This window comes from Myotis myotis, unplaced genomic scaffold (assembly GCF_014108235.1).
Source record: "Myotis myotis isolate mMyoMyo1 unplaced genomic scaffold, mMyoMyo1.p scaffold_m19_p_1, whole genome shotgun sequence".
Classification (NCBI taxonomy): Eukaryota; Metazoa; Chordata; class Mammalia; order Chiroptera; family Vespertilionidae; genus Myotis; species Myotis myotis.
This window is the reverse complement of record NW_023416313.1, coordinates 188,139,359-188,161,053: the sequence shown is the minus strand read 5'-3', so window position 1 is coordinate 188,161,053 and position 21,695 is coordinate 188,139,359. Positions and strand designations below refer to the sequence as shown.

The window sequence follows — 21,695 nt, the reverse complement described above, 5'->3', positions numbered from 1 at the left end:
TACTAACCTTCATTCGCGGGCTGGCGGCGAGGCACTTTCCTTTGCCAAGGATTAAAACAAAACACCATTAAAGGGGAAACAAACCAGAGAACCGAGTGCCCTCCCTATTTGACTCCTCCCAAGCCAGGAATTCATTCCACTACTTGGATGCTAGATTCTGTAAGATGATGGTCAGAAATGAATTCTAACTAAAAGCTCAGGTCCTTTCTCATGGTCCAGGTGCTACATGGTTGGATGCAAAGCTAAGAACCACCTAGCATCACCTCAGACCTTCCTTTTTCATTCTGCAAAGCTGGGGCTATGGCTGGCAGACACAGAGAAGTGGGGAGAAGCGGGACTATTTCCTGGAGGAGCTGATGTGTGATTGAAGGCATGCATGCCTCCTGGGCTCCCATTTCTGGCTGGCACAGCGCCGTTTAAGCTTCATCTGGGCTGCTTCTGATGGACACCCCAGTGGAGGTCCCAGACTAGAAAGTCACTCTCATGCAGTGTGAGAGAGAAAGATGTTTTGCTATGTGCTGGGATGACTTCCTTGCCAGGTGTGGGCATCCTGATATTTGCTCACTCTACATTTATTGAATGCCTGCTATAGAGGCCGAGCTCTGTGAAGAAAACATGTCCTTGCCGTCAAGAAACTTTTAATCTGGAGAGACAAAATTATAACAGCTGCAGAACAAATGCTAAGTCTACTCCAAGTTCTAGGGGGCACGGAACTTGGCTTGGGGAGTGAGGGATAGCTTCACAGTAGCAATAAAACTGGAATCACTGGGCAGACCATATTGAGGAAGCCATCACAGGAAGTCAGAACAGTATATAAATAAAGCACATGTCTAAGAGAGCCTTTGGGGTCAAGCAAATGCTTGGGTGAATGATAGAGAATGGCTAGACACAAGGCAGGGCAAATAGCCAGGGGTCAGATGACTGAGATCTGTAATTCTGAAACAGAGAAGGTAGACTTCATTTTGTGGGTGATGCGAAGCTGCTGAAATGGAGCAGTAGAGGCTTAGTCAGATGAATGTATTATAAAGATGACGACTGTCAGTGGAGAGGCTGGACTGGAGGATTGTGAGGATGGAGTCCAGGCGATGAGTCCAAGCCCTTGGAGACAGCTTGGGAGGACAGTGGCAGAGAAGGAAAGGAAGTGAATTGATAGTCCGTGAAGATAAGGGAAGAACAGGGAGTCAGAGAGAGAAAGGAGCCTAATCAGAATGGTTCCTTTGATTCAGGTTTGGGGAGATAGAAAATACAGAGAAGACAGAAAATTCAGGGGAACAGCAGGTTTGGGGTGAGAAGAGAGAGATGGTGAACTCCACTTTAGATCCGTTGAGTGTCATTGCATTTGGTTCAGCAGGTGGAGACGTCAACTGCTCAAGATCTCTGAAGAGAGGTCAGTCAGACAACCATTTTCCTTGTCAGTAGCACATGGCAGTTATTTTATTTTTTTAAAAATATATTTTATTGATTTTTTACAGAGAGGAAGGGAGAGGGACAGAGAGTTAGAAACATCGATGAGAGAGAAACATCGATCAGCTGCCTCCTGCACACTCCCCACTGGGTATGTGCCCGCAACCAAGGTACATGCTCTTGACTGGAATCGAACCTGGGACCCTTGAGTCCGCAGGCTGATGCTCTATCCACTGAGCCAAACTGGTCAGGGCTACATGGCGGTTATTTTAGCTGTGAAAATGGGTGAGGTTACTTAGGGAAAGAGCATGAAGTGAGAATAGGAGGGTGGCGGTGGGAGCCCTGGGAGTGCCAGACTTTTAGGGGAAGATGTGAGAAGAGAAGTCCATGAAGAAAACTGAGAAGATAAGACCAAGGGGTAGGAGGTTTCTGGGAGAAAGCAGCCCCATCCATATGCAGACTCTGGGCCCCTGTACCACAATGTCCATCCTCTGTCAAGCTCCTGCTAGATCTTTCTGCAGTCTATCTTCTCATGGCTATTTTTGATAATAATGCTACACCCATCTTTTATATCCTCTGCATTTACCTGCTAATCTTTACCAATGGGATGAAGTTTCCAATTACGCTGACTTCTATTTCCCTTTTAGAGTTCGGATGACTCAGCCACAGAGAGGCTCTGTGGTGTGTAAAACAGCTCACCCAGAAGCTGGGTTCCAGTTAGAACTCAGGCTGCTTTTCTCAAATGCCTGCTGTGGGAATGGCTGCAAATACCAGTCAGGTCAACAGGTCATGTCGCCCCACCAACAAGGAGGCCCCACAAGAGAGAATGATGGCATCAGTATTGCTGAAAGGCCCAATATGGGAAGCAATGAGAAGGGCAGGGAGTAAGGCATCCCTGGAAGAGAGGAACATGAATAGCCTTGCTTTCCAGATGAGGCCTCACCTGTGGTGGTCCTGGGACCTGAAGATGGAAGAGAAATTCCCATTAGCCAGCCAGGCTAATCTCAGACAACTCTCTTCCAAGATACGACAGCATCCTTGGTCTTTGAGGGAGAGAAGAGGAAAGCTGCCAACTGAGGGGTACGAAGGGCCTAACTCTTCAGTGTTGAGAACATTCCTTTCTAAAGTCTGGCAACACCATCAGGATTACCGAAGACTGTATTTCTGGCCAGAGCAGAACGAGGAGCCCGATTCTGTCCCAGCTTCTGGGCAAAGGAAAGAAGGCGCCTTGGTTTCTGGTCCCTGTGGAGCTGTAAGCATGCTCCTTGACCCTGGAACGTGTCCATAGTGGCCTCTGGGAGGGGCTCCATGGGGAGCACATGTAGGACTTGGAAGGCACAGAGATGGCCTACTTTGGGGTAAAATACTCACTTACAAGGGTTCGATACAAACAGGAGGGACCAAATTTCTCCTCGCAGCTTCCGTGAGCTATGATGTTCATAGGTTCTATACAGAGCCTACTTTGCATCATTAAATAGCAGTTGGGTTCCTTGTCAAAAGCTGCCCTCTGCGTGCCTGCATAGTCCTTACAGCACATCACATACTTGCTCAGGAATGCTGCCTATAAGTCTCAGGACCTTAGAATGTGGGAGAGTCTTGGGGATTTGCTTTTCAAAGGCACCAGGCCTCTCAGCCTGTCTGAAAGAGGTAGCATAAATCTGGCCCATTAAGACCTAGCTGTGCAGGTCGTATTTTGGCATTTGAGAATAGAGAAAGTAAAGCAAATTTACTAAATCCTGGCCTCTAAGTCACATGAATTCAAGTGCCTAGAAAGTCAACATTCAGAAAATAGTGACTCGTTTCCATGACAGCCATGCTGAAAAGCGTCCCAGCCCAACGTGTGGAGCTCTAACACTCCCTCTCCGCACTCCCCTTTATGACCCTCAGACGTGCTGTGTTCCCAGCCTTCTCACAAAGGCTCCTGACGGTTTCCTTTTTCTTAATAATTCTCAATAATTTTTTCTAATCTCATTCTGGGGAAGGCAGAGGTTCAAAGGAAAACAACTCAAAACCACGAACCAGCTATTTCAGAACAGGCAATATATTTCCTTCGCGATGGAGAAAAATATGTTTACATAATTTTCATCTAAAAAAAAAAAAACTCCTTAGAAAAGGCAAACCGAGCATATTTCCATAGTCACTGGTCGGCTCCGCTCTTAATTGCTGTTTCTATCAAGGTTACTGGAGTCACGGCTCCTTTTTGACCTTTATCATGTCTGAATCCAAACTACCTGACAATTTCAGTGACCTCTATATTTTTGTCCTAACATAATACCTCACATCATAGGTGTACCCAGTGAATTTGTAATGGTGAGGCCGAAGCTCATCTCAAAAGAAACAGACCTCCCATCTCTACCCCTCTCACACTGACAACTGCAACAAGAAAGTCTCACTCTTAGGCCCAAAGCTATGGGCTTCCCTAGCCAGAAATCTGGAATGAAGTCCCCCAATGAAGTTGAATACAGATAAGCATAATGTTTAAACTGTGCAGGTGAGGAGAGAAGACAGGGGTCTTTATAAAAGGGAGGGCCAGCGAAGAGCATGGTCCACTGTGGTCCTGGATGGCTCGCCTCCACTGGAATGTTCTACAGGTTCCCACAGTCACCCTGCCCCACACTATTCCCCCAAACTCTTTCTTCTCCTATATACTCTTTGCTATAGATGACATCATGGGCTGCGCAGATGCCCCAGGCAGAAATGTAGGCATCATCCTAGATTCCACCCACTCCATCAGTCGACATTCCATTAGTGTACATTCCTTTCACCAAGATCCTGTGAACTCACTCCTTTGCATTCTCCCTGCCAATTGCCTTGATCTATTTTCCTTTTCCTCCTCAATTACTGAAATTTCTTCCAGCTTTCAGTTGCCCTCCAAATCCAGAATCCCCCGTCCCCTTCTCACTTTCATTTATCCTCCACCCTGCTGCGAGGGTCCTATGTCTAGTATGAAAATCTAAGCAGGTCATTCTGCTGCTGAAATTCCTCCAACAGCTTCTACCAACTTCAGGATACAAGCCAAAATCCTTCATGAAGCCTGGCATCTGGCTCTTCCCCCTACAGACCCCTTTCCCATGTGTCCTTAACACTCAAGCTATCGGACCTATTTGGCCAAGCTGTCCCATGCTCTCCCATTTGCTGTTCCCTCTGCCCTTCCCTCACCTCTTATACCTGGCTGACCTCTAATCATACTTGGGGACTCGGCTCCAGGCCTCTCCTCCTCTGGGAACCATCCTTGGCTTCCGTCCACTTGACTTAGGGCCCTTCTTGGTACCAACCCTGATCCAGAGCAAGTCTCCAAGACAAGATATTTTTCACAGCTGTGCACCTGCATCAGGCATGTTTGTTTCTCAGGTGATAGTGCGTCCCTTGAGGCAGGAACAATCTCTTCCGCCTCTGTCTCCCCAACAGCTAGTCCAAAGCCTCTCTCAGCAGGTGCTCAAAAAAGCCCACTGACTTGAATGAGGACAAAACAAACCTGTTAATCAATCTTTCTCCCCTTCTCTCTGCTCCCATGTCACATGGCCACCTCACCCGTCAACAGCCCTGGCCTTTGGATAAGTCTTCAGTTGCTGAGTCTCTACATTTCTGAGAACACGCCGCTAATACGAGGGCAAATGTGCTTATTCTACCACAAATGGGCTTCTCTTCCATATTTTCTCTTCTTTCTAGGAAAATATGGAAATGTCTTCTTTTCCCCTCTTGGCCACCTGAAGGCTTTGCATGAGAGAAGAGGTAAGAGAGAAGGTTCCACTCACGTGATGCTGAGGGAAAGGGGGATATTATCATTGAGTACCGACTCACAAGACTTGCTCCCCTGGGAGAAGCCACAGTGACGTTTTTGCAAAGAACAAGGGCAACTGAATTTAGAAACCACAACCAGCATATTTAGTCCAAACATGCAAAAGCAGCACCCTCCCCAGGGAATGTCAACGGGGGAAGCTTTCCTATTCCCATTCAGGATCTCACTTCTGCCCATTAATTTCTAGATGAGTAGATGATCCCATTCTTCCCGTGGCCTGAGACATTCCTCTGAGATCCCTGCCCCAAGGGCCAGCCAATCCGTGCTTTGGAGCTGACTGAAACCTTCAGGATGGCTATTTACTATAAAAGGAAAAACAAATCAAAGCTGGCAGATGATGCTGATCCTCTGAGAGCAGGAGCTGGTCTACTTGGGAGAGAATTTAGTGAGAATCCCTGGCAGGGAGTGCTGATTCGGAGACAAAAAAAGGGTGAGATCAATGTTTATGAAAAAATAAAAAGAGCAAGAATGCGGGGCCGTGAGCTTTATTTCACACTTTTGACCCGAGAGGCACATTCCTCAGGGACAATTCATAGCCAAATCTGGCTGCTCTGTCTAGATGAAAAGGGAGAAACGGATGAACACAGTGTTTCAGCAAGGTACGCACAAGCTGTTGGCAAGAACGATGAATTCACACTAAATTAAACTCAATTATGGTGACTTTTTATTCTTTCCCCAAGGTGTGGGGTGAGGGCTGACATGCGTCCCCTGGAGATTTGGAACTCCTCCAAATTCTACTATAGCTTCCTTGTTGTTCCCGTAACTGAGGCGTTTAAAAATTAGAAAAACAGCACTTAGCTGATGGCGTCCCGAGGTGGACCAGCGAGCAGAGGGAAGGGGCTGACCCTCTCGCCAAAGGGCCTACTCACAAGAAAAAAGAGCTGTGAATCCGTGAGGAAGTGCTGGCTCTTTTTAAAAGCACTTCATCGGATTTCATATTTCATTTCTCAGAAAGTAGGAATTAAATTTGGAAATTTAAACCAGCATCTGCTCTTGGACCTGGGAATCAAATGACACCCTCCTGGGACAGGCCTGTTCAGGCCGCTTCTCCAGCACTGTCCCAGGAGGCCATCCCAGCGGGGGCCATCCTATGAGGACCTGTCCAGGCAGGGTTGGGGGAGGGGCACTCAGGTTTCACAAACACTGGCCCCCAACTCGGGAATGCTGCTGTTTTCGGGCATGGACCTTTCTACTGAGGATATACTTTCCCCACAAATAGAATCCTTCCTTAACTCCCATGTTCCGTCCTTCAAATATGTTTTGCCCTTTTGTTTGCTAAGAGCTTTATACTGTACATCCCAATCCAGCTCTTTAAGAGAAGAACAGTTCTATAGGTCAGCAGATGGTGGGCACACACGGGAGAGAGTCACCCAGTCACCAGTAGCCCTCGGGCCGATAAAGAAAATCCTGGATGTCAGATCTTTTGGAAGAAAAAGCTCCAAGGAGACAATTCTCATCAACTCTAAAGGAAGGCACTGAAGAAGCGTAGACAGTATATGGGATAGACCTTGAACTCTGGAATATTTTGGCTTTTATTCTAATACAGGGATAGGACATTTATGTAAATTTTCTTTCATTTATTTCTCTTTAAAAACATGCTCTCTTTACTCATTTCTCAGCTCAAAAGGCCAGCACACCATGAGCAAGCACACCTTTGCCTACTTTGAGAGAATGTCTAAGGTGTGCGAAAGGCTTCCAAAAGAAGAAAAAAAAGAAAGAAAAAGAAGGGGAGTAAAAGGACGAAAAGGAAGAAAAGCAAACAAACCTCTCGTACAGAGCTGTGGGACCAGCATTCCTCTCAGGGAGAGGTCTGTATCCTGGTGGGCGGCCTTCTCACAGACCTTCCTCACCCTTCAATACAAAGGCAAGGCCTCCTTCCCAGTCACCAGCTAGAACCACACAGGCGACTGCTTGGAAACATGCCCTCCGGACACTCCACTTCGCCTGGAAAAGTCTGGTCCAAAGCGGCTGCCTCTGCCCGCCTTGGCCCCTCAGGCACTTCGCTGCCCCAGGGACAGCTGCCCTGCTGGCTAACCCAAGGCACAGCCAAGCCTCACCTGCGACCCCTCCCCTGGGCATCAGCTGCGTGAGCACAAAACCACGAAGCATAAGATCAGAAATGGGTTTTGCTACGTCTCCAAAATGATGGCACATTTCCCTGAGAACTGTGTGTGTGTGAGAGAGAGGACACATATCCCCTTCATGCCCAAATGAGCCATTGTAAACGCTTTTACAATGAGCCTGTAAACACGTTTAAAGACCCAATGATATCCTTACAGGAAAACATCAGGACACGCCCCGCATGCTCTGGACACTCAGCACAGGGCCCACCGGGGATGGGGTGGGCAGCGCTTCCCACCGGCTTCATTCCATTTCCAGTCTGGTCCTTTCTTACAACTGGCACCTTTCTGGGTAGTTGTGGGTAGCTTTCTGTGCCAGGCTTCCATGGCAGGGAGGGGACCCTGTACAGAGCCTCCTATGTCAACACTGATCCTTTTCAAGGGAAAGATGAGAAACAGCAAAACCTCAGGACTACTAAAGCCAGCAAAGGGGGTGTTCTCAGAGCCTCCCCTCAGCCTCCCAGTCCCAGACACATGACTAGTTACTGTTTCTCCCTCCTCAATTGTTTTGAGTGTGTCTCCGATGAGCATCTTTCCCTAAGGACTTGCCCGCCCTTGAATAGCTGGTGTCTAGAAATACAGGACGCACGAATCCTCTTTGAACCTATCGTGGGTAATTTGGAGATCTTTATCTCCTGATGAGTCTTTTTAGAAGAGGGTAGATTTAGAGGGCAATGTAGGAACATTTATTTATGCTGCACAAAAGGTCTTTATCATCTGTATGCAAACCTGTTATCAGGCTTAAAAAACACTGTCAGATTCCCAGTGATATTTTCATATCCCTTCAACAGAAGCAGAGAAAAGGGTTGAAAGGTTTCTTTGGATATCAAAGGGAAAGGGAGAGGGAAAGGAAGCACTGCTACAGTTCTGCATTGAGAGAGGTTGGAAAAAAAAAAAAAAAAGACCCTATGGTTTATTTTGTTAAATTGTTGGCGGTTCCCTGGCCATAGCAACACATGGCCAAGAAGGCAGAAGGCTGGAGCGGCTCAGCATCTCTACATACAGGGCAGGCTGAGCAATGTATGCGCAAGCAGTAGGTCCTACCAGCGTTGGCTGTGACTCATTTGATTGTCTGCAAGCCACTGCTTTAAAAAATTTAATTCATTCAAAAGGGCGCTGACCTCTCTTGCTCTGGTCTTGTTTCCAGGTTTTGGCAAGAAGCCCTGGAAGGGGAATCTGAGCCCTTTCCTCCATGGTCAACCCGGGACAGGAGCTCTGCCCTGGAGGAGCCCAACACACGGGCCTGGGGGCTCCTTCTCTCTGGATGACTCCCTCTCCTTCTACCCTCTGACTCCAGACAGAGAGGGGCTCTGTTCCCAGTGGTTTCTCATTCCGTCACTCACCTTTCATACCACTACCTTCTTCTTGGAATGTGTTACGAGCAGTGGTCTGATCTTCTAAGTGTTCACTCCCACCACTTCCTGAAGAGGCTACACTGCTTTGTGGAGACAGGGGGGCATGATCGGATGGGAGGCACTGGGGTCCTCTAGCTCGCAAGTCCTCATGAGACATCCATCCATGTCCTAGAGGCTGGTTTGGCACATTCATGGGTGGGGTAAGGGACACAGATCGTTTCAAAGGGCTGTGGTGTGCCTGGCCTGAGAGAACTGGAAAATAAAAATAAAATGAAATAGGTTATTGCCCCCCCTTGAGTCTGGGCCACAGAAGAACCCACAATACCCCTGAGAGAAGCTGCTAGCTGTCTCACAACTCTATCAGCGGTCACAGAGGCTGCAGGCCTGGCTGGGTCCTTCCCTTGGGGGTGGGTGGATATAAGGGTCCTGCCTGGACCTCTTGGGGGGGTTGGGTCTCTTCAGGGAGGCTGCACCTACAGTGCTCACATCTGTGACCTTAGCCTTTATGGGCTGGGATCTGGTTTTGGTTCTGACTCTAGAAATCAGGATTCTTAGCAGTCGGGCCATTAATTAGGACAGACTTGACAGCTTGGCAAAGCGGCCATCTGCCAAGAGTGGCAAAAACATGTGCTGGGCAATTTTTTAAACACACAAAACCGGCATTACCCGTGTTGTGAGGGTGGACTTCCTGGCCAGCAGGGGCCTCTGCTGGGCTGAACCAGAAGAAGGTGGACTAGTCCTGAACCAGGAATCAGGGGACCATTCCCTCTCAAAGGGGCACAGGCTTAGCGAGGGCCCCGACGCTAACACGGATCTCAGGGAGCGGGACCGGCAGCTATGTGTGAAAGGGCCGATTCTTTCCCGCGGCTCCACAGGGTGGTGCCAAACTTTATATTGAAAACACTTCCAGGTAACAAGGCTTTCATTCAGAAGCCAGCGGGGTGCTCTCGGGAAGCCGGGCATGGTTTCCACCGGCATGTCCAGCCCTTCCGCACCGTGGGCAACATCTGCGCGGCCCCCGTTTTTAATTTCTTTTCCAGAAAACTAGGAAAAAGCAACACGTCTCACATAACTAGCCAAATTACATTGAGGTCATTCAAGGGAGGGATTTGACCAAAATCAACGCCGAGGGAGCCGACGTTACCCTCGGCTGGTTTTTCTGGGCGTGGAAAGCGCCAGCTTCACAAAAGGAGTCTATTCATAACACTCGCTCCGCGCCGCTTCCTGACAGGTCCAGTTTATTTGGACTCTGCAGGGCTAACGTGGAACTGAGCCGCATGCGTTTTAAAACATTTTTCAGGGGAGCCATTAAGTCCCATCTCAGACTCTAGCCCCTCCAGCGAGGTCTTGGCTGTCCCGAGGCCAGACCAGCACGTCTTTGATGGCGTCAATCTTTCTGTGTTTTTTGGGGGAAGCAGACCTGCCATCCCCATGTAGGAAATTCTGCTTTTTGTTAAATTGCATTTCGGGTGGGGCAGCACCCACCCGAAGACCTGGCCAGCAGATTGCCTTGCTCCCACTTAAAAAGATAAACACCAGAGCCAAAAAGGCTGGGTGTTTTCAAAAAGTGTGTTTGGGACAGTAGTGGTGTGGGTTGGCTCTCGTGGTCAGCTGGCATGAACCAGGCCCTGAGAGCAGCGGGCTCACACCGCTGTTGTCCATGTTTCCAATTGGCTTTGTGTGGCCAGAAGGGCAGCCTTGTGTGTGAAAGGGGCATAGGCAAAAGGGCTAGAACTTTCTTCAGCAACAACAAAAAAAGGGGGGTTGGGGGAGGAACTGCTGAGTTTAGTATTTGTAATCTGAAAAATTTCTAATTTGGGTAGTCTATCAAAGGCAAGGAATTGTTATCTAACTTAAAAATATGAAAAGGGAATATTTAAAAAAATTTCTTTTTTACCTTAACAGGCTGAAACAGCTTGTATTTCCACTAAATAGACTAGGGAAGACACTATTTAAAAGGCTCCCTGGAAAATGCATTGCTACTTGGTTGGATCAGAATTAGCAAGAGAAAAAGGAAAAAAAAAAAAAAAAACCCTCAGAAAAAGAAAATAAATAAAAAAAAAGGAAGCAGCAGCAAAAATGAAGAGAGAAGCCAATAGGAAGAAAAGCCAGACATCCAGAAAATCCATTTCATGCCTGTCTAAGTATTTATATGAAACTGGGTAGGCTTTGTTAGGGCTACCCAAGTGCTGGGATGTTTCAGCTTAGACATCTTTGCTTTCTGCTACCTTTGCAGTCATTTCAGACTATTTGGTGGAGGCTCTGAATGGTGCCAGCCAAGTATGCCCCAAGTGGACATGGTGCTCCTCTTCCCAGCCAGGATTGGAGTGAGCCTGAAACCATAGAAACGGACTTTGCCAAAGAGAGATATACAGCTGGTAGCCGGTGGAACCGCCTGGTTAACAGCAGTAACTGAATCCATAGCCATGGGTGGTAACCCTGCTAAGATCCTTAGATGCTAAGAACACCAACACACATATGTAGCTGAATTTCATTCTTGGATGGAGCCCATTTGCTTCTTTCCATCTAAAGTTTCCTTAAAGGCCAGGTCACCTCCCGACTGATGGGCATCCTTGGGGAAGCTGTGAATATCCAGGGGACCCACTAGCTACCAAGAGTGGAACTAAATGTTTACCCAACTTAATGGGACTTATAGGGATTTATTCATTGAAATCTACACCTATTCCCTTGCACATTCCTGAGCGTGACTGAAGTCACAGGGGATATGGTATGAACTTGGCCTCTGCCTCTAATAAAACATCAGTTACACCTCAGGTGCCTGGGCCTTTTCCCAATGACTTTCTACTAAAGGCCCCTCCCTGTTTAAACCATAAAGACTCCCACAGCTGGCACCAAACTCAGAAATGTCTCTTTAGGATCACCCAGCCATAGCAACCAAGCAAACTGCCTCAATGACACTTCTGATCTTCAGAGAGGGCCATGGATTAGAGCAAGGCTGGACAGACACCTCGATCAAGGCAAAGTCATGCTGGGCAAAGGCCCGATTTCTTTAAAGAGAACCAAGGCGATACAGGCTTGTCTACCTCTGGGAAGGAGACTGAAGTAGGTGACAGGTGACCTGCCAATAGTGCCACTTTGGGGTGAAGACAGATCTTCAAGTACAAGTAATAGTGACCTCAAAGCCGATTTTTATTGTTTTGTGTGAGGGAGTACTTTGGCATAAAGTGGCAACGGGAATAATAAATGCCATGGCAGGAAGAGTGCAGGAAAACAGGCCACGTGGCTGTGGAATTAAAGAGGTGGCCAGCAGCACAGGATCGATGGTTGGCCCATTGCTCCATTTTATTATTATTTTTAACCAGAAGAACTCATCTGAAGTGGTGATCAATAGAGGGAGAATTGATAATCAGGCAAAAATAAACTCGTTTTCCTATGAGAAGGGAGGAGAGGTAGTGGAGAGACACCTGAGAAGCTTTGCAGCGCTGTGTTTGTGGCCCCAGGACGACTCCAGCTAGAGGCAGACCTTTTGAATGCTCTCGCTCGCTGACCACTGTGCAGCAGACAGCAGCTAATGCTTAATTCCCCTATAGGCTGCCCAAAAGTCATATTCCAATGATGCAGAATGAAGTACACCTTGGAAAAAAAATCTCAGCATATACTAGTAAAGGGCAGGTTCCAGTAGGACTCAGGTCCTAAATTCATATTGCATTTGTGACTTCCTAAAGGTGAGAGCACAAGGCCAGTGTGTTTCAGGATGGATTCATCGTTTTGGAAATCAGACTAAAAATTACCCGGGGCGGCAAAATTGTGCATCTTTTGCTCTGGGAAAACTGAAGCTAAACTTAATCTTATGTACAGTTTAGATTCAATACTGCTTATATTCTTAGAAGCCTCTACAAGAAAGTTCAGGAATGTACACACGTATGTATGCATATACATGTATATATGTCAGCAGAATACTGTAATGTTGGGGGCACTCATACATTAAAAAATAAATAATAAAAGTCTAATTTAAATATGAAAAAGCAGCTAAAAATAATGTGTGATGCAAGCACAGAGAGTCTTAGAATCTGGCAATGAAGTCTGTCATACCATCAGGACCATCCTTTGACCTCATCACACTTCATGATTCCTTTCATCTCCTAGCATCTTTACTGTGACTCCTTCCAATGCCTTTTTAGGGGAAAATGCAATGCCTGGCTCTGGGTGCTGTTCCTTTAAGTATTTTCTTGATAGCCTGGACATCTATTTATTTCCCATTTCCTTTGACTATCTTTGATTTCTGTCTCCATTTACAATTAGTGAAATAAGATTTAGGAAAAAGCTTTTCAGGATATTTAGTGCTCTTTTAAGAAAATGAGGTATAACTACTTTTTTTCTGCCTTCTAAGATGACAAATAACAGGGTTTGCAGAAAGAGAAAGGCTTGGGAAACTGGTCCAACTATCGCCTTGGTCCACTAGTCAGGTTAAGTGTTATACCTCACTGTCAAAGAGGGAAGTGATCCCCATAAGCAAACAGTCCAGATTACTGAAGCTTGATCTTACACCAAATTCTATCACAATAAACTTCAATGGAGATCTTTTAAAGACACATTACACATTTTTCTGTTCTCTTTAAATTTATACATTGAATGCAACTTATGCTTTAAAAATTATTGTTATGAGCACAGAGTCATAACTGTGGTTTAGAGCTGGAAGCACCCTGAAAGACAACATAATTCAGTAATTCCCAAGTTGTGCGCTATGGGCCCAATGGGTTATCAAAGACCTGAGAGTCCCTATGTGCACCCAGCATTGTTAGCAGATAAAATACTGTGCTATCAATGTATGTTTTCACATGTATGTGAAGAGTTATAGAATTAATAAAAAATAAATTTAAATGTTGCTGAATTTATACCTTTCTTTGTAATTTTTTAAAATATAGTTTTTTGTTGATTTCAGAAAGGGAGAGGGAAAGAGAGAGAGAGACAGAAACATCAATGATTAGAGAGAATCATTGATCGGCTGCCTTCTGCATGCCCCACACTGCATGCCCTAATCACAGAATCGAACCGTGACCTCCTGGTTCATAGGTCAATGCTCAACTACTGAGCCATGCCCTACTCCCAATTGTTTTAGTTGTTAAAAATAGAGTCATGGACTCAATAAGCAAACCAAGATGACTGCTGCTCTCTGCTCTCTCTACTGAGTGAGGCTTCTATAGGCAATACTGATGCTCTCAGGACCTTGTGGGCTTCAAGTCTTCTGTGTGCCTTGCCTAGTTATTCTATCTCCTTAAACCAGCCGTGGGCAAACTACGGCCCGCGGGCCGGATCCGGCCCGTTTGAAATGAATAAAACTATTGAAAAAAAAGACCATACCCTTTTATGTAATGATGTTTACTTTGAATTTATATTAGCTCACACAAACACTCCATCCATGCTTTTGTTTCGGCCCTCCGGTCCAGTTTAAGAACCCATTGTGGCCCTCGAGTCAAAAAGTTTGCCCACCCCTGCCTTAAACCATTATTTCTTATTGCTAACAGTGCATTTTCCATCTATTTCCATTTTGTTCTAGAGTCTATCTAGACTGCTGAAACTGACTTCAGAAAAAAAGGACATTAAATATCCCCAAACTCCTAATGTCATCCTCTTTCATCAAACCAAATAACCTGCCTTCTCAACCCCAGCTTGGGTTCTGCACCCTCATCAGGACCTTATGAGCTCAGCCGCACAGACATAATTTGCCATTTTAATCTTTCTTCTTCTTAAGCTAGTCTCCCCATTCCTAACCTGCAGAAAAATGTGTGCTTTGTAAATTTTTCAAATTTGAGATGCTCATGTGATAGAACTCAATCCAATTGCTATTACAACTCAACTTTTCAAAAAGAACTCATTCTAACTTAGGGATTTTAGAAAGTAGAATGAGGGGACTAAGCACTTGCATATGATTTTAAAATATTACCTGAGGATTTCTTTCTTGAATTAAAAGGTCCTGGCCAATTTTCTACTCTGGTGAGGTATGCTGCATGTCCACATAGTAAGAAAAAACACGGGGGTCCAGCTGATGTGTTTCAGTGGCTGAGCATCGACCTATGAACCTGGAGGTAATGGTTCGATTTCCCATCAGGGCACATGCCTGGGTTGCAGGCTCGATCCCCAGTAACGGGTGTGCAGGAGGTAGCCAATCAGTGCTTCTATCTCTCTCTCCCTGTCCCTTCCTCTCTGAAATCAATAAAAAATATTTTTTAAAAAGAAAGAAAAAACACAGGGAATAGTCTACTTGTATGTTGCTAATGGTGTATTTTAACAATCTTTTCTAGATCTACTCCCTAAAGACATTCAGGAGTATCAGTAGAACCTTTGGCGAATACACCAGTCTACGAGCTCACAACATATGATTCTTAAGTTTTGCTGCAGGATATGGTTTGATAATTTTCAAGTTTAAAGGCAAAAAATGATCAACCCATTGGCAGCTGCAATATACAGTAGCTGCTATTGTTTCAAAGTTATTGGGGGAGCGTTTCTGCCCTTGGGTTTGGCCTGCTCATCAAGCATCTTTCAGGTGCCATCCCAAGAATTTCTTCTAAGAGCACCGATTTCAGAGCATCGAAGGAACTGCTCCTAAAGGCTTTCCATGTTCAAAGAATAGAGTTCTGCTAACACCACTTGTATGAATGTTCCAGGCATTTGCTTAAAAACAAACAAAAACAACTGACGTTTTAGCAAGGCTCAGTGGTGAAACGACATTAGGCCCCGATTCCTCTTCTTTAGTTGGTTTTGTGGTACCACAACCAGTAATCTGGGGCCCTGTGGTGGGAATCTTTGGGGAAGAAAAGATTAATAGGAGTACAAGAATACATTTTTTTAAAAACAACAACAACAACAAACAAAACCAGAATATTTGATCAGTGACATCATGCAAAAAAAAAAACACCACAAAACAAAAAAGACAAAGTAACACCAGTCGCATTTATGGCCAAGTATAGATTTGTGTAGGGAGTGGGGGGAGAAGAGTATTAATTACTAAGGTTAAAATTAACATGCTCTGCCCTTGTGGCTTCAGGAAACAGATTAAAAGCAAATCTGGAAGGTTATATGCCTCAACGCTGCATGCTTGCTCTTTGTTTCTTGTCCAAAGGTTTGAAAAACCAGTGCTCACAACATCTGGACACCAGAAGATGATTCCCCCACACAGCTTCAGACTCCACCTCATTCTGGGGGGAAGAACAGGGAACATGCTACCAAGCCAAGATGTGGTTGGTGGACAGGGAGTTCCCGACAAGCCGGAAGGAAGCCACGCTCCCTGGGAAGATAAAGTGTATGCTTGCCGGTGCAACAAAGCCAAACAAATGGACACCCTGGAAGAGGAGAAAGCTGCAAAGAACATCACAACGGGGTTGACAAATACACACAGCGAAATCTCCTCCCCCACCCCTGAAACCTCATCTCCATATGGCATTGAAGCGAAAGCATTCTGGTGCAGGGAGAAGTACCTGAGAGACTTTCCCAGTAACCTGAGTCCTTGTCACCCGTGTCAGCTCTTATTACTCTAAGGACGGCTCAGCCTTTGGGCAGAGCAAAGATGTATGTTTCTGCCTTCACATTATCACTTAAACATTTGGGCTTTTAGGAAGCAAATTAGAATGTTTCTGGCAGACTTTTATAGCTGCATTAATCTTTGGGACATTTCATTTGTCCTCTCTTGTCTGTTTCTATAATGGCAAAACTGGGTGTCATCCCATAGAAAACCTATTTTAGATAACTGCTCTTTGACGTTACATTGTCATTATTTATGAAATAAGTTAGACCAGAAGGCAATCTACGTACATTTTGTAGAAAATAGCAGAATTTTACTCACAAATTTAACTTCAACTCAAGCAGTCAGTCCTAAAAGGAAACTCCTCTCATTCCATTCTATCAAAACCAATGACATCAACCATGGAAATAATTTAACACCACTGAAGCAGATGTTTAAGCCAATTCAAGGAACCGCGGGATCAGCCCAGCCATTTCTAAAGTTCCTGTGCACTGGGTTAACTTCTACTTTCCTGCATTATGTTTCTTTTCATGTGCCTAGTTATATCTATATGCACTTAACCCTGAGGTTTGTCCATGGAATTTCTACTCACATAGAGAGTGAACTGATGTCCAGAAATGAGCATCAATAAAGCTGCAGAATTTGAATTATTTTTTTTTAATGACACCAAGAAAATAATTGAGTTAAGCAAGTGGCCAGGAGTGGATTTAAGTGGATATTTCCTTTGTTGCTTTCCAATGTATCTGTAAAAAATGCTCTAGTCACCATGCTTAAGGAAGAGAGGCGGTGGAGAAATTCAGAAAGATAGATGTTTGATGACAAAATCTCCCTCTTACCCCTTTCTAAGAAGATAACTCCAAATGTAACTGGGGACCTCAGCTCACATGCCTCTCCAGGGAGTCCTTCTTAGGCTTACAAAATACAATGTCCATCTGTGTTCAACACCGCCCAGGCTGCTAACAGAGCTTGGGTACCAGCAAAGCAATCCAAGTTTGGAATGGCAAACAGCCAGGGTTTCATGACTGAGCAACCAAGCCCCCCCGAGAGCATCGGTCTCAATTCACGGTCAGAGTCATTGAACAAATCATCAGGGTATCATCCTTTTACATCCTGACACCACTAGCAACACTTATCCAAAGGAGAGGTGGGTCAATCACTTGAAAGGGGCTAATAAGGAATATTTTACAATCTTGTCTACTAACTCTGTCTTGAGCTGAATTCCAGGCAAAGCCTTCATGGTTTCTGGAGGTTCAAGTTTCCCAGATAAAAGGGCAAAGTGGCTTTTAAAAGCAATGGCACTGAGTAGGCAAGGGCCGGCATCATTAGCAGATGCGTGAAGCTACTGCCATGAGGGTCTCAACTTAGCACCAGCCAAATGCATGACTGGTGCCAGGATTTCTCTGAGCATGAAACTCTGAACCTTTGCCTCAATCAAGCAACATTCTTTTTTTCTTTCCTTTCCAGTGTCAGGAGAAGGGTTGTAACTAATTGGAAATGTATTACGTATTCCTGATTAATGCTTAACTGAGTTCCTTGATAGAAGAATGAGAACTGGAGATTCTCAGCACTGTGGCTAGTAGGGCAATTTACTGATTAGTGAATTGGTTCTTGTTTTCATTAAAGCATCCATCTACATGTCAACTGTAACAATACACATTAATGACCATTCAAAAAAACCCCACAGTTTGAGCGTACATTGCTAATCAGATGATTTCTGTGGTTGTTTTTGCTAATTAAGAGCAACCGGATGGCTTAGGGTCTCCTGGCTTCTTAATTATATTTGATTGAATCACCACGTGATTCAAGACAAGCTCTTGAGACATCACACACCCCAATTCCCGCTTTCGTTTCTATTTCAGCCTCTTCTTGAATTCGGAACTGTCACAACCTGACCCCGTGGGTGTTGGAACACGGAGAGATTGGTACTGCGTTTGTAAAATTGATTTACTGTGGTCTGTAATTACACATAACGATTTGAATGTTTGACTTGGCACTGCATTTTTCATTTAAACCATACCGTTCTTCCCTACCCCTGAGAATCAGCGTTTACGTAATTGCTCTCAACTCATCTACTTGGGTATTATAAATCAGTCCTGGAATAAAAGACTTCCAGAGACACTGCAAGCATGAGGTTCCTGGAATAATTCAGCCCCCGACTGGTCTAGTTTAAGAATAGGCTTGAAGAGCATGAATTTCTTAGTGGATATGACATGGCAGGGCTATCAGGAGCCTTCAGATCCCAGCAGCAAAGAGAACAGCAGTTGGACTATGAGGAGGGCTGGGCTAAGCTCCCAAGGCCAGCACAGGTCCACAGGTCGGCTCCTCGTCTACTCTGGGTCCTCCTTCACCTGTCAGACAAACTGTAGAGTGTGCGTGTCCTATTACATGTCTTATATACTCTTGATCCTCATTATTTACAGAGTCTGTATTTGCAAATTCACCTGTTTGCTAAAATGTATTTGTAGCCTCAACATCAGTACTCGCAGCATGTTCATGGTCATTCTTGGATGCACTCAGAGTGGCGAAAATCGGAGTCCCTGATGCACATGCTCCTCACTGAGGCAGGGCAGACATTGGTCTGCCTTCCCATTTCAGCTCTCACACTATAAACAAGTGTCCTCTCCGAGGTCTTTTTAGTGTCCCATCTGTCTAATTTACGTGCGTTTTATTGGTGAATTTGCTGCTTAAAATGGCATAGCGCTATGGATGGACCTGGAGAGTATTATACTAAACGAAATAAGCCAGTCAGAGAAAGATAAGTATCACATGATCTCACTCATATGTGGACTCTCATGAACAAAATAAACTGACGAACAGAATAGAACCAGCGACACAGAAGCATGGAACAGACTGACAAATCTCAGAGGGAAGGTGGGGGAGGATGGGTGGGTGGGAAGAATTCAACTAAAAAACATGTATGCATATACCAGTAATGCATAACCCATGGACACAGACAACAGGGTGGTGAAGGCCTGGGTTGGGGGGCAGGGTCAGGCTAGAAGAGCTCAAGGGGGGGGGGAGAAAGGGAGGGCATATGTAATACAATAAAGATTTAAAAAATAATAAAATAACATGGCATAGTGCTGCCCTGGCTGTATGGCTCAGTTGGTTGGAGCATTATCCCATACACTGAAAGGTTGCAGGTTCGAGTCCCGGTCAGGGCATATGCCTAGGTTGTGGGTTCAGTCCCCATGTGGGGTGCATACAAGAAGCAACTAATCAATGTTTCTCTCTATATCGATGTTTCTCTCTCTCCCTTCCTTTCTCTAAAATAAAAAAACATATCCTCAGGCGAGGGTTAAAGAATACCAAAAATAATATATAGCATAGTGCTGAGGTGCTGGCCGGTGTTCCCAAGTGCAAGGAGGCTGTGATGTGCTTTACAGAGAAAATGGATGTGTTAGATTAGCTCCATTCACCCATGAGTTATAGTGGTGCTGGCCATGAGTTCAATGTTAATGAATCCAACATTATATGTTAAATAAAATGTCTTTAAACAGAAACACACGTAAAACTAAGTTATGTATTAATCAGTGGATGAAAATGTGAGTCTTGCAGGAACCCACCCTGCATGTCTCCAGGAGCAATGATTCAATATTTGTGAATTTAGTGTTCACAGTGACTTTATAGAACATAACTATTGCAAGTAATGGGAATTGATCGTATGTATATATTGATACAAACTGTTCATTCCACCTCCCTGCCTGGACATTTTCTCACATCTGCCATGTTTTTGTTCTCAACCGTGGCTGCACATTCAACTTCTTTGGAGCCTTTAAAAAATCCCGATGCCCAGGCCCCATCCTAGATCAAGTAATTGGAAATCCCTGTAATGGGGTTGAGCATCTGTAATTTTAGATGTGCCTGGCTGGTTGTTTTGTGTGGTTTTTTTTAAATATATTTTTATTGATTTCAGAGAGAAAGGGAGAGGGAGAGAGAGATAGAAACATCAGTGAGGAGAGAGAATCCTTGATTGGCTGCCTCCTGCACGCCCCCTACTGGGGATCGAGCCCGCAACCCGGCATGTGCCCTTGACTGGAATCGCCAGGACCCTTCAGTCCACAGGCTGACGCTCTATCCACTGAGCCAAGCCAGCTAGGGAGAGCCGGGGTGGTTTTAACGGCTAGCCGGGGCTGAGAACCACTGTCTTAGGCTATCTCTTTGCCTCAGTGGCCTCCAAACTCTGTCCCACATCCTAGACATCTCAAACCTCCCCAGGTTGGCTGCTGCTTCTGCCTGGTCTTACGAACATGCCCCCAGCGATTAGAGGCATCTTCTTTACTTTGCAAGTGGTTTTTAAAATACAGCATACAAATCATCGCTTCACCCAGTAATATATCTTACTTGCTTTGGGCTCACATGCAGAATTCTGCTCAGACTCTTCAGCCCAGGATTTTAACACTCTTGCCCTGCCCTCCAGGTAAAATAAATTATATTCTGGTACCAGAATTCCAACCCAAACAATACCTGGACAGAAATTTCTAATGACTCCCTAGACAAATGTTTGGACTTTGGAGGTTAGTGTCTAACCTCTTGGTGTGGCCATTCACGCTAGCTGAGTAGGAAGAGTGAGTCAGGGGTCAGCCCAGGTCCTCTCTGGCTGTGAATTGGCTTCAGAAAGCTCCAAGCACATTTTCGCTTAGTCTGGAAACTCGGTTGGTAAGAGCACCTCTGATTCCCAAAAGACAAAAACTTGTGCTCTAGATCCATGAACCAGCAGCGCTGGCATCATCTGGGAGCTTGTTCGAAAGGCTGGACTCTCAGGCCTCACCCCAGATCCACTGAGTCAGGATCTGCATTTTAAGATCCTAGGAAATTGGTGTGCACATTCAAGGTGAAGTGCACCGGCCCAACTTGCCAGTTGGACACGCGTTCTCTTGATGTTGGGGTAGGAGCCAACCACAACAAAATCAGCCTACTGAAGTGAGAAGAATTTGGGATTTGGGTTGGAAGCCGTATAACCTTTCAGTGCCTCAGTTTCCACGTTTAGTAGATATGTTTCCCCCATTAGTAGATAATGGGGAAATGTCAAATTATTTAATGTACATGAAAATGTTTTGCAAACTCTAAAGTGCTATAGAAATATTAGTCATTAGTTGTCAGAGTAAGAATAACCCGATATAAACCAACACTGCTAATGGAAAAATCAACTCAAAGTACTAGCCAATCTAAGGACATTCATGGAGCATTTTCAGCATATTACATGTGGTATGAAAATATCTCTGCTTACTTGATAGTGTTTCACAGATGTACAAGAGATTAATTTTCCATCCTTTTCATACCAAAGAGTGTCTTCCATGCTCTTTCAAAATCCTTATCTACAGGGACAGACTTTCCTCCATCCCAATCAGAATGATCTTCCTTTGATTCTGACTCAACAACCCGGTCTTTCCTCCCCCGCATTTTAAGTTCTCACATTTCATTTCTATTTTCTGAAGGGTCAGGGTATGCAAATCTCCTTCTTTTCCATTGAATTTCAGTGTTCAGAACTTCTCATGAGACCTTCTCTTTGTCCTGACATTGGTAGGCAGCACTGA

The 21,695-nt window shown here is 45.1% G+C and overlaps 1 protein-coding gene across 6 annotated transcripts in view; it reads right to left on the bottom strand.

Annotated features, from left to right (window-relative positions):
* Window positions 1-21,695, bottom strand: part of SAMD4A (sterile alpha motif domain containing 4A) — a 215,363-nt gene that overhangs the window by 42,746 nt on the left and 150,922 nt on the right. For 4 of the 6 annotated variants that reach the window (XM_036307663.1, XM_036307644.1, XM_036307654.1 and 1 more), the window contains one exon: window positions 8,667-8,930. The exons of the other annotated variants lie outside the window; for them this stretch is intronic. In XM_036307663.1, coding sequence (XP_036163556.1) covers window positions 8,667-8,930 — 264 coding nt within the window. The remainder of the gene's footprint in view (window positions 1-8,666; window positions 8,931-21,695) is intronic. 6 annotated transcript variants of the gene reach the window in all.